This window comes from Nelumbo lutea, chromosome 1, assembly GCF_056320005.1.
Source record: "Nelumbo lutea isolate HS-2025 chromosome 1, American lotus-T2T, whole genome shotgun sequence".
Lineage (NCBI taxonomy): Eukaryota > Viridiplantae > Streptophyta > Magnoliopsida > Proteales > Nelumbonaceae > Nelumbo > Nelumbo lutea.
Genome location: NC_142684.1, coordinates 153,140,571 through 153,156,755, shown reverse-complemented (window position 1 = coordinate 153,156,755; position 16,185 = coordinate 153,140,571). Strand labels below are relative to the sequence as shown.

At 41.5% G+C, this 16,185-nt stretch overlaps 1 protein-coding gene across 3 annotated transcripts in view; it reads left to right on the top strand.

Annotated features, from left to right (window-relative positions):
• Positions 1-16,185, top strand: part of LOC148878465 (putative DUF21 domain-containing protein At3g13070, chloroplastic) — a 74,138-nt gene that overhangs the window by 12,784 nt on the left and 45,169 nt on the right. For all 3 annotated transcript variants that reach the window (XM_088955088.1, XM_088955079.1, XM_088955095.1), the window contains exons 2-6: positions 6,753-6,850; positions 6,955-7,048; positions 13,055-13,132; positions 13,509-13,612; positions 15,571-15,652. In XM_088955088.1, the coding sequence (XP_088811214.1) occupies positions 6,753-6,850; positions 6,955-7,048; positions 13,055-13,132; positions 13,509-13,612; positions 15,571-15,652 (456 nt within the window). The remainder of the gene's footprint in view (positions 1-6,752; positions 6,851-6,954; positions 7,049-13,054; positions 13,133-13,508; positions 13,613-15,570; positions 15,653-16,185) is intronic.

The window sequence follows — 16,185 nt, the reverse complement described above, 5'->3', positions numbered from 1 at the left end:
GTCATACCACTTTTTTTTTTGATGGATAATCAAGAATATTAATAATAATAATAATAAAAGTAAGCAGACAAATTCTTACAAAGCTGATATCTCTCAGGAGTCGCAAGTTGCTGCCTCAAAAACAAAGTAAAATTACAAATGAGCCCAGGATAAATGATCCCTGTTCACCCCTTGCTTAGCTAGTGGGTCAGCCATCCCGTTTGCTGACCTCCTCTCCCACTGAACTCTAACTGTGAGATTAGTAGGTCACACCACTTTTTTGCAACCCTCCAATAAAATATAGACTTCCTATCAATCACTTAAATGACATATATACCTAATGAGTGCATGTTTGTTGTTGCTACCCCAAGCGATACATGAACCACCTGCTATCATATGATAAAATGGAGACTACCTCTGGGATCCACTACCTTACTAGGAATATCAAGAATTATGAAGGTAGCCTAACATGTTGAGTGATGAATTCACATAATCATAACACTTTCTTGTAGCCTCTAAGAATACCCAAATATGCCATAAGTCAAAGGATAAATCAAATCACCAGTGAGTGCATGCTTGGGTGATTTAGGTTTCATGAGTTCACATAATCACAACTTGTGACCATCCAATAAAACACAAACATGCTGCTATCAATGAAATGAAAAACTGGAATAACCCAGCAAAGTCATGTTTGCTATTTCTACACCAAATGATACAAGAACAATCCACTACACCAAATGATACATAGTCACAACAATTTCTGGGTGTTCGATGTCTTAGTTTTTTCTATCAGTGGGCTTTAGTTTATTGCTTATAACAGTTGGAAAATTGGATTGTATTTGAATGTTTGAAGGGTTTGCATTTTGTGTCATTGGGTTTTGATCTTACTGGGTGATTTCTTATCACCTGTGTATTTGTCTTTCTCTTTTCTTTTCTCTAATAAATTTTCTTGTTTATTTACTTTCAAAAAATAGAGAGACTATCTCGAGGATATACTACCTAACTATGACAATCAGGTAATACCAAAGTAACTTAACATGTAGAATGACACCTAGGTGATTGGGCACTCATGGAGAATCATCATGTTATGGGCCCGGGTGTAGGATCTCATCACGGGTCGGTCCACGGGGAGAACCTCTTGCTTCCCCTTGCACCTTCCCTTGCGTGCAGACCCTATTGTGGCAACCGAATGGGTGATTTGTCCAAGAGACCACCCGAACTCTCCTCACTCTTCTCTTAACTGGAAAACTGAATGCTTTATTCCCAAATCACAGCTCCTTAAATAGGAGATTACAAGAGGAGACTCCTTATTCCATTTGACTAAGCTAGGACAGTCCAACTTTAAATCAAACTCCTACTCCTAACAGACTTCTAATAGAACTTAGCTCCTATCTTTAATAGATAAGTAAGAACATAACTGGAATAAGTAAACTATTAGCGAGCTGACAAGATAAACTTTTGGCAAGCAGATGAGCTGACGTGGCAAGATAAGCTGCTGTGTGGGCCCTCCTCATTGCTGCTGCCGGCGGCGGTATGTGCTTCCCACGAATGCATCCATAACATCACACCCTTCCTGGGCAACGAGCTTGTCCTCAAGCTCGAGATCTGGATAGGTGTTGTGAAGATCAGACCAGGGAATCCAGGTGGCCTCAGCTGATGGTAGTTCGTCCCACTCCACTAGCACTTCTAAGGTCCCCCGATTGACACGGGATAGGACAAGAGCTCGAGGTTGGAGAATGGGCCTGCCGTCCTTTAAGGGTGGCAGGGGAGGTATCTTCTTTGGAGGAGTCCCTGTAAATGGCTTGAGTAAGGAAACATGGAAGGTATCATGGAGTCTACTGTGGTCTGGTAGCTCGAGTTGATATGCAACCTTCCCGATCCGCCGTAAAATCTTGAAGGGCCCGTAGAATTTGGGGGCCAGTTTAGGGAAAGCTCTTCGCCTGAGGGAGTCTTGTCGATAGGGTTGGAGCTTCAGCCATACAAACTGTCCGGGTTCAAAGGTTACTTCCCTGTGGTGCTGATCGTAGGCGTTCTTCATGCATGTCTGAGCTTGCTGTAAGCGTAGGGAGACTTCGGCGAGGAGGTCATTGCGGTCCTGCAGACCTCGATCCACTTCTTCCAATTGTGTTGAACCTGGTTTGTAAGACAATAGACGGGGAGGGTCCTGACCATAAACAACTCGGAAGGGAGTCATGCCAAGAGAGGAGTGATAAGATGTGTTGTAACAGTATTCGGCCCATGGAAGGTACTCCACCCAACGCCGTGGCTGGTCTCCCAAAAAACAACAGAGGTACATCTCTATCGTTCAGTTTACCACCTCCGTTTGGCCGTCAGTCTGCGGATGGTAGGTGGAGGAGAAGGCTAGGGCTGATCCCTGCAGTCGAAATAGCTCCTTCCAGAAGGTGCTAGTAAAAACTGGGTCCCTGTCACTGACAATGGATTCGGGTAGCCCATGCAGTCGGAAAATATGGGTGAAGAAGGCGTGGGCGACTGAGATCGCGCTATATGGGTGGGATAAGGGAAGGAAATGAGCATACTTGGAAAAACGGTCCACCACCACGAATAAGACCGATTTCCCACCAACCTTGGGTAGGCCCTCAATGAAATCCATGGAAATATCGGCTCAGATCTGAGTTGGGAGTGAAAGTGGTTGGAGAAGGCCTGCTGTGTGCAAGTTTTCCCACTTTTGTTGTTGGCACATAGAGCAACTCTGAATGAAGTCCCGCACCAAAGCCTTCATGCTCTGCTAGTGGAAATCGGCGTGGATGCGATGCAATGTTTTCTGGACACCTTCATGCGTGGAGTTGTGTTTGTTGGCGATGACGAAGGGGATTAAGGGACAGTCGGCTAGAAGATCTATCCGTCCCTTGTAGAGTGCTAACCCGTCTTGCATGCACCAGTTTGGGTTGGTCGTGCCGGATTGTATCTTCTGGACCAGATCATTCCACTCTGGTGATTGTGGCAGCGTGCTCCGGATGTCTTCCAACAGGGTGGCTCGGGGTTGGGAGATCGCATGGAGGAGCATACTGCCTTCTTTTGCTCGGCGAGACAAGGCATCTGCTGCACGGTTCAAGGTTCCCGCCTTGTAGTCTACCCGAAAATCGAAACCCAGTAGTTTGCTGATCCAATGCTGTTGCGGCGAGGTGGTAAGCCGTTGTTCCAACAGATATTTGAGGCTGTAGTGGTCTGTCTTGACGACGAAGGACCTCCCCCATAAGTATGGCCTCCAGTGCTGTACTGCCTTAGCCAGCGCAATCAGTTCTCGTTCATAGGCGGGTAATTTAAGGTGTTGGTCAGCCAGTTTGCGGCTGAAGAAGGCGACCGGATGTCCTTGCTGCTATAATATGGCACCTATGCCGGTGCCAGATGCATCGCATTCGATTGTGAACTCGAGCTCAAAGTTTGGCAACTGTAGAATCAGAGTGGAGGAGAGGGCTTCTCTTAAACTTGCAAAGGCTGCATCGGTTGTACGATCCCAGTGGAAGGCATTCTTCTTGAGCAGATTGGTTAGTGGTGCCGCCAAGAGTCTGTAATTTTGTACGAACTTGCGGTAGTAACCCGTCAACCCTAGGAATCTGCGGAGAGCTTTGGCGGATTGCGGCGATCGCCTAAATCTTGGACTCATCCACAGTGACCCCTTGCCCACTGATCACATGTCCTAAGTAAAGGACCCGACGTTCCCCAAAGGAGCATTTGGATCGCTTAAGGAAGAGTTGGTGTTGTCGCAGGAGTTCAAAAACGATCCGTAGATGCTGCACATGTTCTATCCACGACTTGCTATAGACTAGGATGTCGTCGAAGAATACCAAGACAAATCTGCGGAGGTGGGAGTGGAACACCTCGTTCATCAGGGACTGGAACGTGGAAGGAGCGTTGCTGAGGCCGAATGGTATAACTAGGAATTCAAATGGCCATGGTGTGTTCTGAAGGCCGTTTTCTCTATATCTTCGGGAGTCATCCGGACCTGGAAGTAACTTGACCGAAGGTCTAATTTTGAGAAGTATTGGGCACCATGGAGTTCGTCCAGCATCTGATCTACGATGGGGATAGGAAATTTATCCTTGACCGTTCTACTGTCAAGCTCTCTATAGTCCACACAAAACCTTCAAGTCCCGTCCTGCTTGGGTACCAACAGAACCGGAGAGGAAAAAGGGGAGCGGCTGGGACGGATGATCCCTTGTTGTAACATATCCGCACACTGCCTCTCTATTTAATCCTTTTGTCGGTGTGGGTAGCGGTAGGGTCGGATGATGACGGGATCCGATCCGGCTATCAGAGGGATCCGATGATCGCAGGCTCTGGAAGGTGGAAGCCCCTTGGGTTCTTGGAATACTACTGAAAAATCTATGAGGAGCCTTTCCATATCTGTGGTGCGCAAGTTCTCTCCTTGAAGTGTATGCAACTGCGTCTTTGTTCTTATCCTGGTCCCCTACCATGTAACTGGGTTTTCGTCAAGCTGGAATGTCATTGTCAGGGCGCTGAAATCCCATAGGATTGGCCCTGGAGTGATCAGCCATTTGACTCCCAGGACGATGTCGAATTCATCCAAGGAGAGTACGAATAAATCAGCAAGGAAAGATTCTGATCCGACCTGAATCTTGGTGCCCTTGCAGATTCCGGGGCTGTGAACTCTTTTCCCGTTTGCCACGACTACCTGTAACTGCGGCCTGATTTCCATCGGTAGTTCTAACCGGCGGGCAGCTTGTTCACTGACAAAGTTGTGGGTGTTGCCAGAGTCTACGAGAATGCGCACTGGTTTCCTTGCTACCAGCGCCCTTAGTTGCACGGTTTGTGAGGTTTTGATCCTTGTGATTGCATGGAGGGAGATCTCGGGGTTTGATGCTGCAGGTTCCTCCTCGTCCTCTTCGGGTTCGTCTACCAGAAGACAAAATAGCTTCTTGCACCTGTGCCCGGAGGAGTACAAATCGTTGCAGTTGAAACACTGCCCTCTTGCGCGCCGTTCTGCCATCTCGGCTCGGGATAGTCGTCTAATAGGGGGTGTAGTCCTGCCACTCCCTATACTTGATGCTGATTTGAAAGGATTACCGGTAGGAAGCCTCGGTTCCTTGCTGCCTTCGAAGGAGCCCAGGTTGTTGTTGGCCGACCTACACTGAGGGTTCCGTGGGTGAGTTGCAGTTTCCGTTCGAAGGCGCGTGCGAGGTTCATTGCTGTGACCAGGTTGGGAGGGTGTTGCATCTCCACGTCCACTCTTAGGGGTTCTGCTAGCCCCGTAGTGAACATATCGACTTGTTGATCTGCGCGAACCGAGGTTGCTTTGGCGAGAAGGGTTTGGAATTGGCGTTGGTATTCTGCTACGGTTCTAGTTTGCTTGAGGTTGATTAACTCGCCCAGCTGGTTGCTTGTCAACGGGGGTCCAAACCTGAGGAGGCAATAGGATTTAAATCGCCCCCAATTGAGCCCGAGTTCTTCTTGCTCTGGACGGTAGAACCAGCGCTGTGCCTCTTCCGATAGGTGGAAGGCGGCCAGACTGACCTTGTCTTTGTCATCAGTGCGTTGATTACGGAAGAACTGGTCGCAGCGATACAACCATCCTAACGGGTCTCCGGTGCCGTTGTAATACGGAACTTCCAGCTGGCTATACTTGGGAATAATTGCGGCTGTCGGTGCAACGATCTGCTGTTCGTTGGACGTCTCTGCCCAGTCCGGACGACGATTGTTGGTGGTGGCGGTTCCCTCAGAACTTCTTTCTTTGTTGGAGAGGAACACTTCCAGCAGGCGTCGCAGTTCCCGGACATCATCCTTGTCTTCACGAACCTCCATGCTGGTCTCTACGAGCCTATGTTCCAGTTTGTGGACCCTGGATGACAGCGGCTCTTGTTCCCCCATGACGGTAGTCTCTGATACCAGAATGTTATGGGCCCGGGCGTAGGATCTCGTCACGGGTCGGTCCACGGGGAGAATCTCTTTCTTCCCCTTGCACCTTCCCTTGCGTGCAGACCCTATTGTGGCAACCGAATGAGTGATTTGTCCAAGAAACCACCCGAACTCTCCTCACTCTTCTCTTAACTGGAAAACTGAATGCTTTATTCCCAAATCACAGCTCCTTAAATAGGAGATTACAAGAGGAGACTCCTTATTCCATTTGACTAAGCTAGGACAGTCCAACTTTAAATCAAACTCCTACTCCTAACAGACTTCTAACAGAACTTAGCTCCTATCTCTAATAGATAAGTAAGAACATAACTGGAATAAGTAAACTATTGGCGAGCTGGCAAGATAAACTATTGGCGAGCAGATGAGCTGACGTGGCAAGATAAGCTGCTGTGTGGGCCCCCCTCACTGCTGCTGCCGGTGGCGGTATGTCCTTCCCACAAATGCATCCATAACATCACACCCCTCCTAGGCAACGAGCTTGTCCTCAAGCTCGAGATCTGGATAGGCGTTGTATAAGACATGATGAAATTGGGAGAAGAGACATCAGTGCAGCCCGATATTTTTAGATCCCAGAGTAGGGATTGTTTTCTTTAGCTGTTTGGTTTTCTGCTGATCTGTGGACATAAATTAATAATGCTTGGGGATTAAAGGAAGTTGTCAGCCTTGAGAAAATATTGTCTTTGATCTGAATTTTATTTTGGAATTAGTAAATTCCATAGTGAGAGCATGATTGACTAACTTCTCATAGTTCTTTGATGGGATGTTTCATATGTTTGTGAATGCTATGTGCTTATATACCACTATAATAGATGCCTATCTATGAGAATTAAGTACTTGTATCAATTTTCTAAGGCTTGTATTTGTGGTTTCCTTATCAGGTGCGTGAGTTGGCTGAAAAAGAGCCTGAAAATGGTGTCTTCAGAATGCTTCGTAGTGATGTTACACGGTTCCTAACAACAATTCTTATTGGCACAACGTACTCACTTTTACTTTCTGTCTTGACATATTCTGTTAATGCAGTCTTCTATGTTTTCAGCTCAATCTTGATTTCTTATTCTAGCTTTTATTTTTCCTACTCAGTGTGGTCAATATTGGAGCAACTGCATTAGTCACAGAGGCAGCAACAGCAATTTTTGGTGAAGCTGGTGTCAGTGCAGCAACTGGAGTTATGACTGTATGTCACAATGTTTTCTTCTGATCAGTCAAAACCAAAGATAGAAAAGTGAAAAAGTTTATCTTACCAAAAGGCAAAATAGATTGAAGTTCTAGTTTATACTTTTTATGCCTAAATGGGCATGTTTCCTACTTCCAAATCTGAATATCTTCCCAAACTGAGCACTTGTCCTCCCAAGGCTAGCCCTCTTGATTGGGTCTTGGGCTTTTCTTTGATCCTCTGTTTTTTGTCAATCCTAAGTTTACAGTTCTGGAGAAAGTAGGCATAAGCATTAGTTAATTCATATCATGCATGACTGGTTGTGACACCTTCTTTCCTTTGTGACAGTTCTTGCTTTTGAATTTTCAAAGTATTCACAGGATCTCCCGTTGGGCAGCTTGCCACAACTAGTTCACCCCTTTTTGTAGGGTCTTTTTTATAGTGTCCTATCCCTCTGTGATAAAAATGATGTTATAACAACCATTTTGCATGGAATTAGGTATAGAATATTAATGCTGTTTGTAAGGTATATCTTTAAATGACTAAAGCAAGAAAACAATATTGCTGTACTCTATCGGAACGATTTTATTTTTCATGCCCCAAAAAAAAAGGTTAAACAAATTTCAACTAACGAGCAGGCGACTTTTAGGGTGTGACCTGTCTGATACACACTAAACCTGAATATCAGATTGAGCTTGGGTTGAGGCCTTAGAGGAGAACCAATCTTAGTCTGACAATTTGTTTCATATATGTGTATTAAAAACTGTTAATATTTGGTGTATTATGGGCCACAGGGGTACTGTGGTCTTTTTATCTTTTATTATTTGTTTTGTTGTGTCACCCTACTATATAATAGAATGCTGGCACTGCCAGCCAAGAATTTTGCCTCTAGAATCTCAGTTTCTCTCTTCCTCTCTTCTCCTCTCTCTTCTCTCTTCTCTCTTTCTCTTCCTTCTTCTTTTCTGATTTTTCTTTATTTCTATCAAGAAAACATGGTATCAGAGCCGCTAATACATTGCTGTCCTATACCAGAACCTTTTTTGTGTGGTTGAGACTTCTGGTTTGTAGCTGGAAAGTGATTCTTTGGTTGGTACACCATGTCCTTTGAGGATACAGCTACCTTGGGTTTGTCTTTCAGCCATGGTGGACTAAGTGGGAGTGTGGACATGACCTTCCCCATGGCTTTTATCCCTCTAAATGGCGTCAATTATCTAGACTGGTCGAGAGGAATTAAACTATACATTACCGTAAGGGGAAGATAGGGTATATCAATTGGAGAGCAAAAGAATCAAGATCTGGGAGTGCTGAACACGACAAATGGAACCAAGAAACTAGTATGGTGATGTTGTGGTTGCTTGTATCTATGCTCCCACAGGTGAGGAGAGACTTTATGTGGGCCGAGATGGCTGTTGAAATTTGGGAACAAGCAAAAACCACCTATTTAGGACAGAGACACTATGCAAAAATTTATCAGTTCCAAGCTGCATCTACTACATGTAAACAAGGAGAGGGAAGTCTTTAAGTGTATTACTCAGGTTTGACCGCAATTTGGAAGGAGATGGATCACTACTAGAATATGAATTGGAAACGTGAAGATGATGCCAAAGCTTACAAAACTCTAGTTTCCCAACAGAGGGTGTTTGCTTTTCTTTTGGGGCTGAACTCTATGTAAGAATCCATTAAGGTGCAAATCCTTGGAAATAAAGACCTATCTTTTAGTTCAAGACGTTTATGCTTTAGTGTAGTTAGAAGAAAGTAGAAGAAATGTGATGAGTACTTCTAAGGGGGAGCCAGCTGCTTTGATAGCTAGGGGTGGTGCTAATGTGAATGGTAGTAACTCCTTTAAGAAGGGTGATTCCTAGAAAAGAGTGGAGGACAAGGACAAACTTTGGTGTACTCACTATCAAGACTTGCTAGGATCTTCATGGGAAGCCAAACTGGGCTTAGGAGTTGAGCAAAAAATATCTGATCAAAATAAGAAGCCAGTCCAACAAAGCCAAAAGAAGTATAATTTCAGCAAATGTGGCAACTCAAGAGACTTCCCCCACCATATTTCAGGATCATCCTTCTATTTCTGATCCGAAGGAATAGATTATCAATTCTTTTCGTGACCATTTGGAACTGTATGATAGGACACTTTGTTAGATGGACTTTGGTCCTACTCCATCTACCTCCTTTGCGTCTATATTAGGTAACTCTGCCACTGCCTTCCATGTGTCATCTTACACATTTAAGTCTCCTTGGATCATTGACTTTGGAGCCTCAAATCACATGACGAGTAAGTCCAACTTATTTTAGGTGTATAACCTCCTCTTTAAGAGAGACAAGGTGAGACTAGTTGATGGGTTGTTCTCTACCATTGCTGGTCAAGGAATCATCTCCCGTTTGTTTAACCTCACCCTTTCTAATGTGCTACGTGTTCATAAATTATCTATCAATTTACTTTCTATTAACAGTATATACTCATTCCTCAAATTGTTCAGTAACTTTTTTCCCTTCTTGTGTTTTTTAAGATTAAACCTTTGGGAGGACAATTGGTATAGGTAATATGGTGGATGGTCTCTACGTGTTGGAGAATGAAGTTGGTCTTGTTGCTTTAGAGTCTACGTCATTATAGTAAGAGTTAGGCCTATTTATGGCATAGTCATCTTGGCATCTATCCTTTGAGTAAATGAGTTGTAGTGTAACGTGTCCGTTGAGCAATCATTGTAGAAACTCTTTTCCTTTGAGAAAGAAAAGATCTGATTTTCCTTTTCATATTATCTACTTTGATGTTTGGGGCCCTATTACTCTACCTTTTGAAACGGGTTATAAATATTTTATCACATTGATTGATGACTATTCTCGATACACTTGGCTTTGTCCAATGCGATCTAGAGATGTGCAAAATTTTCAACACATGGTATTTACCCAATTTCAGACTGAGATCCACATCTTCTAGTTTGACAATGTGAAAGAATATTTTCATAGCGATCTCATAGAATTTTTTTTGCCTCATGTAGTTCTCTTCATTGAAGTTCTTGTGCTAAAACACCTCAATAGAATAGTGTTGTTGAAAGAAAGAATTGACACCTTGAAGTTGTTAGTGGCCTGTTATTGCATTTGCATGTTCCCAAATATTTTTGGCATTTGTTTTGAATTTTTTGACATTTTTTTTATTTTTAGCATTTTTTTATATTTTTTTGCCTTGTTTCAAAAAGGTGCGCGCCTTGCCTTGCGCCTTACACCTTAGGAGCAAATTGACCTCTGTGCCTTTTTTGCGCCTTGTGCTTTTAAAATACTGATACTTTGTGTCTTGCAAGTATTATGTCTCCATGGATGTGTCCTTTTTTGAGAATGAATTCTTCTTCCTTGTTTCTCCTCGAGGGGAGAGTAGGGTTGAGGAGAAACATGCTCAAGTTCAACTTCCTCCTCTTTCTGATCCTCCTCCGTTCCGTGTTTTCTTTTGTTGTAGTAAGGGCCAATAGATTTCAACAGTCGTGGAACAACATGAAGCTATGCTACCAATACTACTAGACTCTCTAGTGGCAGATCCTTATCAATCGGGTATTCTTGTTCCTACTATTGATATGTTTGACCCCATTGATGTAGATACTTTTTCTATTGATAATTTGGATATTCTTATTGTTAAGAGCAAGGGTTTTAGGTTTTGAATTATTAAACATCCTATCTCTCACTTTGCTTCCTTATGATCATGTTTCACCCTCTTTTTGTGCTTTTTTTACTTCCATTGACAGCGTTTCTATTCCTAAGAATGTGGTAGAGGCCTTATTTATACTTGAATGGAAAAATGTGATGAAGGAAGAAATTAATGCCTTACATAAAAATAACACTTGGGAGTTGGTAGATCTTCCTGAAGGAAAAGAACTAGTGGGATGTAAGTGGGTGTTCATAGTCAAACATAGGCTGATGGTACAATGGAAAGGTACAGAGCTAGATTGGTAGCAAAAGGGTATACACAAGTGTATGGGGTGGACTATGTAGAGACGAGATTTTTGCACCTGTAGCCAAGATGAACTCCATTAGAGTCCTCCTTTCAGCGGCAGCTAATTTTGACTGGGACCTTCACCACTTAGACATTAAAAATGCTTTCTTGAATAGTGATTTAGAAGAAGTGTACATGGTTCAGCCTTCGGGCTTTGTGCCAAAGGTAGTGAGTATAAGGTATGCGGGTTGAAGAAATCCTTGTATGGGTTGTAGTAGTCACTGCAGGCTTGGTTCAATAGGTTCTATTTAGTCGTACAACAAATGGGGTTTAAACAATGTCAGTTAGATCATACATTGTTTAGTGTGAGTTTTTGCTTTCATCCTTAAAGAGGAGGTCGCATCTCGTGCCTCTTCTTAGGTTGTTTGTATGCTCATTTTTTCTTTATTAATGATAATTTCATTCATTTATCAATAAAAGGTGAAGGAAAAATTGCAGCCCTGATTGTGTATGTTGATGACATAGTAGTTATTGGTGATTGGACAACAAAAATACAAAAATGGAAAGAGTTCTTAGCCACACAATTCGAGGTGAAAGATCTAGGTCCTTTGCACTATTTCCTTGGAATTGAGTTGCCTGCTCTCAAAAGGGGATATTCATTTCTTAGAGGAAATGTGTCCTAGATCTATTGGAGGGTACTGAGAAGTTACGAGTGAAGTCAATTGATTCATCAATTGATCCAAATCACATGTTGGGTGATAGTTAGGGAGAACCTATAAAAGATGTGAGGCAATTTCAGAGGCTTATAGGCAGTTTTTTATATTTGTCCATGACCAGACCCCGACATTGCTTATGCCATGGATGTCCTTAGTCAATTTATGCATAATCCCAACATTACACATTTTGAGGCTGCCAAGAGGATTCTTAGGTACCTCAAGAAGTTTCCAAGTGCTGGTTTGTTGTTCCAAAAACATGAGCATTTGAAAGTTGAAGTGTACATAAGTGCTGATTGGGTAGGGGCAGTAGATGACAGAAAGTCTACCAATGGGTACTGTGTGAGAGGAAATTTAGTCACATGGAGAAGTAAAAAACAAAGTGTGGTGGCTAGATCTAGTGCGGAAGCAGAGTATAGAGCAATGTCCCATGGAGTTGCTGAGATTATGTGGATAAAGAACTTGTTAGGTGAACTGGGGTTCACAGTTGATAGTCCCTTATCACTTTATTGTGACAACAAGGCTGCTATCAACATTGCAGCCAACCTAATCCTTCATGATAGAACTAAACACATTGAAGTAGACAAGCATTTCATCGGGGAGAAACTCATGAGTGGACAAGTGTGTACTCCCTATGCCAGCTCTGAAGAATAACTTGTAGATATCTTCATAAAGGGCCTTCATCATTTGCGGTACAATGACTTGTGTGACAAATTGGGCATGATTGACATCTATGTCCCAACTTGAGGGGGGTGTTAAAACTGTTAATATTTGATGTATTATGGGCCACAGCGGGGCTGTGGTCTTTTTTACCTTTTATTATTGTTTTTTTTTGGTGTCACCCTACTATATAATAGAAAGCTGGCACTGCCAGCAAAGATTTTTGCCTCTTCAATCTCAGTTTCTCTCATTCTCTCCTCTCCTCTCTCTTCTCTCTTACTCTTCCTTCTTTTCTGATTTTTCTTTATTTCTATCAAGAAAATGTGCATACATGAAAACACATACATGTGCAGGTAACTATGTTTCAAGCATTTGAAAGGTGTAGGTCTAGTGGTTAGAGGTTTATAGCTTTGTCTTAGATGTAGGAGGATCTGAGCCCAACTCTTGTCTTTCATGATTTTTACCTTAAGTTTTTATCTATTTCTATGATATAGATATCAAGGTTTACCCTGACCTATCCTGACCCACCAGCCCATGACCTAAACCATGTTTGGTTAGGGTTAAGAACATTAAAGTTGGGTTCGATGATGATTAAAAATCTTAGTTTAAGTGGGCTAAGCCTATGGGTTGACTGTCTTTTTGTCTCATGTAAATGGCAACACGAAAGAAGCCATGCTTTGTTTCCTAGGGTAAGTCAACTAAACCAAGTATCTTCCATAATGATTTCAGGTTGCTGTTTTGCTCCTCACAGAAATTACTCCAAAAAGTATAGCAGTTCACCATGCTACAGAGGTTGCTAGGTTTGTGGTAAGTTTAAATTTTCCACCTTTTTCCTGGAGTTCAGATAAATATGAGTGATTAGCACATTTTATGCTAATTGATATGGTCTTTTTTTGAGAGCAATGGTTTGTACTGGGGAGCTTCTTCCTTTGGATATTCTTAGTCTCTGTTTATTTATAAAAAGTTTGGCCTTTCCTCTGTGGAAGGCTTTGTATTTGGCACATTTTGGTGCTTTTGATTGATCTTTGTAATCCTTTGATTTGTTGACTCAACAAAGCTTAGTGATTTTGTTAATGATAACAAAGTGGTCTTTTTTTCCACCAATTCCTCTTTATGGTGGTTGCTTCATGTACTTTGATGAGGTTGTTACCATTTTTTTGACAACTGCATGCACTCTCTCTAGGCCAGGCCAGTGGCATGGCTTTCCTTGGTACTGTATCCTGTGGGAAGAGTTGTGACTTTTCTATCAATGGGAATGCTTAAAATGCTTGGTTTGAAAGGAAGAAGGTATGTTTTATCTTCTTTTATATGGTTTTCATTGGTTATTGTTTGAATTTTCCATTTGATTGGTCAGTACTTTTGATAGTAAACAGAAGGCTGATTGTATCAGAACAACGGAAACACCTTGCTACCCAAATGATCAAATAGAAGGGGAAGAAATAATGTTATAATTATATAATCCTATTACACACATATATATGCATGTATGTAGTACATTCAGCCTAGGAAGAGGCACAAGGTGTTACCTCCCCCTAGGACTGAGTCATAAACACTAAACAAACACAAGCCTGAAACACAGTTACAAAGTGGCCCAAAACAGATCTCCCCTTGACACCCCTTGCTTGGCCAAAGAATCAGCCATTGCATTTGCTGATCTGCTGACCCACTGAAACCTGACTGACATATTCCTTGTCAGCCATTTAACTTTCTTTAACAGATCCCTGTAGCTCCAACAAGCTGTCTCTGGACTTGTCAACCAGCCCACTACTACCTTGGAATCCCCTTCTACTATCAAATTGTTCACTCCAAGTTGACTGGCCATCTGTATTACCTTGTACCGCTGCTAGTATCTCTGCCCTTACAGAATCACCAACACCCACTGGTCCTGAAAATAAAGACAACATGTTGCTATCTTTGTCTCTCAGAATCCCTCCTATTCCAAGTGGCCCTGGGTTACCTTGGCAGCTACCATCAAATTTCAGTTTTACCACTCCATCCGGTGGGGATTCCCATTCAGCTTGTGATTTGTTCTTTGTGGAGACTGTAGAAGCCACTGCTGCCCAGTTTCTCCTTAAGTCATCAAAGGAGTAAGCTGCCAACAAGTGTGAAGATTTCGTTATGCATTCCTTAATTTCAGCAAGACTTCTTTCCTTTTCTTGAAATATTCTAGCATTTCTCTCATCCCATAAAGTCCACAAGGTAGCGGCTCTGATACATTTCCACATTAGCTTCCCTCTTTTTGTCAATCTCCTAAAGGCAGCCGGAATGAACAACAGCTTTACTTCGGTGGGCAAGTTCCACCTGCACCCAAATAGTGCAACAACCCAGTTCCAAATATTGGCAGCAAAAGAGCACGATATCAGTAAATGGTTACAGTCCTCACCCTTCACTTTACACAAGAAGCACACACATATATATATATATATATATATATATATATGTGTGTGTGTGTGTGTGTGTGTGTGTGTGTGTATATATATATATATGTATATACACACATATATATATATTATATAAATAAATACATTAAATACATACATACATACATAGTACATACGTACGTACATACATACATACATATATATATATATATACATATATATATATATACATATATTTATATATAAAATAAATAAATATAAAACAATAATGTTTAATTTATTCGGATTTTAATCAGATTGGATTACTAATCAGATGCATTAAATACATATATGCATTAAATAAATACATTAAATACATACATGCATACATACGTACATACGTACGTACATACATATATACATATATTATACATACATGTATATATATATATCATACATACATACATACATATGTATATATATATATACATTTATTTATATATAAAATAAATAAATATAAAACAATAATGTTTAATCTCGGATTGGATGTTGAATCTCGGATAATATACAATTTAACTAAATAAATTTAATATTTAATATTTTATATAAATTTATCTATGTATAAATTAAAAAATAAATAAGTTCAATTTTTCTTTATTTTAAGCACAACAAGTCAGACTCGGATTAGATCTGAATCCAACAGTTTGGATTTTGGACTGGATTTAGATCTAACATTTTAATAATTGAATCAAATTCAGATGTAGCTGGACCCGATCTGAATCTGACCCGATTACTGCTCTTGTTATGATTGTTTACCTAAAAAAGAGTATGTATTGTTTATTTTGCTTCTGCTATTTCTTAACAACCTTTGATTCTTTTATGCAGTGAACTATATGTCACTGAAGATGAGTTGAAGTTGATGCTGCGAGGGGCAGAACTGAGTGGAGCAATTGAGGAGGAAGAACAGGTAATAGGGTATGCTTACGAGTTATTTTGCAGTTTTATGTTTATTGTGCATTTTAGTTCATGCTATTTTCAACTCGATGCTGAGTTCCAAATTGTTGAGAATTATAATTATATAAATCTTTCCCCACTTATACCACTAGTGTTTCCCTCTCTAGGACTACTCTTATAAATCCTTGGCCATGTGATCCTTCTTTCTCTTCCAGAATAGACTTTTGTTTCTTTTTGCTCATCTTTCAATAACAGTCACCCTGGCTACCCTCTGAGTTCTACCTTGCAACAGCAATTGCTGAAGCTCCTTACTAATACTTTTATTCACTTCCAATGAGTTATGGTCCTTGTTTTCATCCTCCTCATAATCATGGTTCAATTCTTCCATATCTGTATCTCCTGCACCTCCTTTCAAACCAATGTTCTGTGCATAATAAACGCCTCTAAGAAACAATTTCACCACAAAACTTCACTGTAATTGAATGAACTACTTCCCTTTCAAAATAATGCTTTGTTTCTTGATGATTCTAAGCTCTCCTTGAAAAA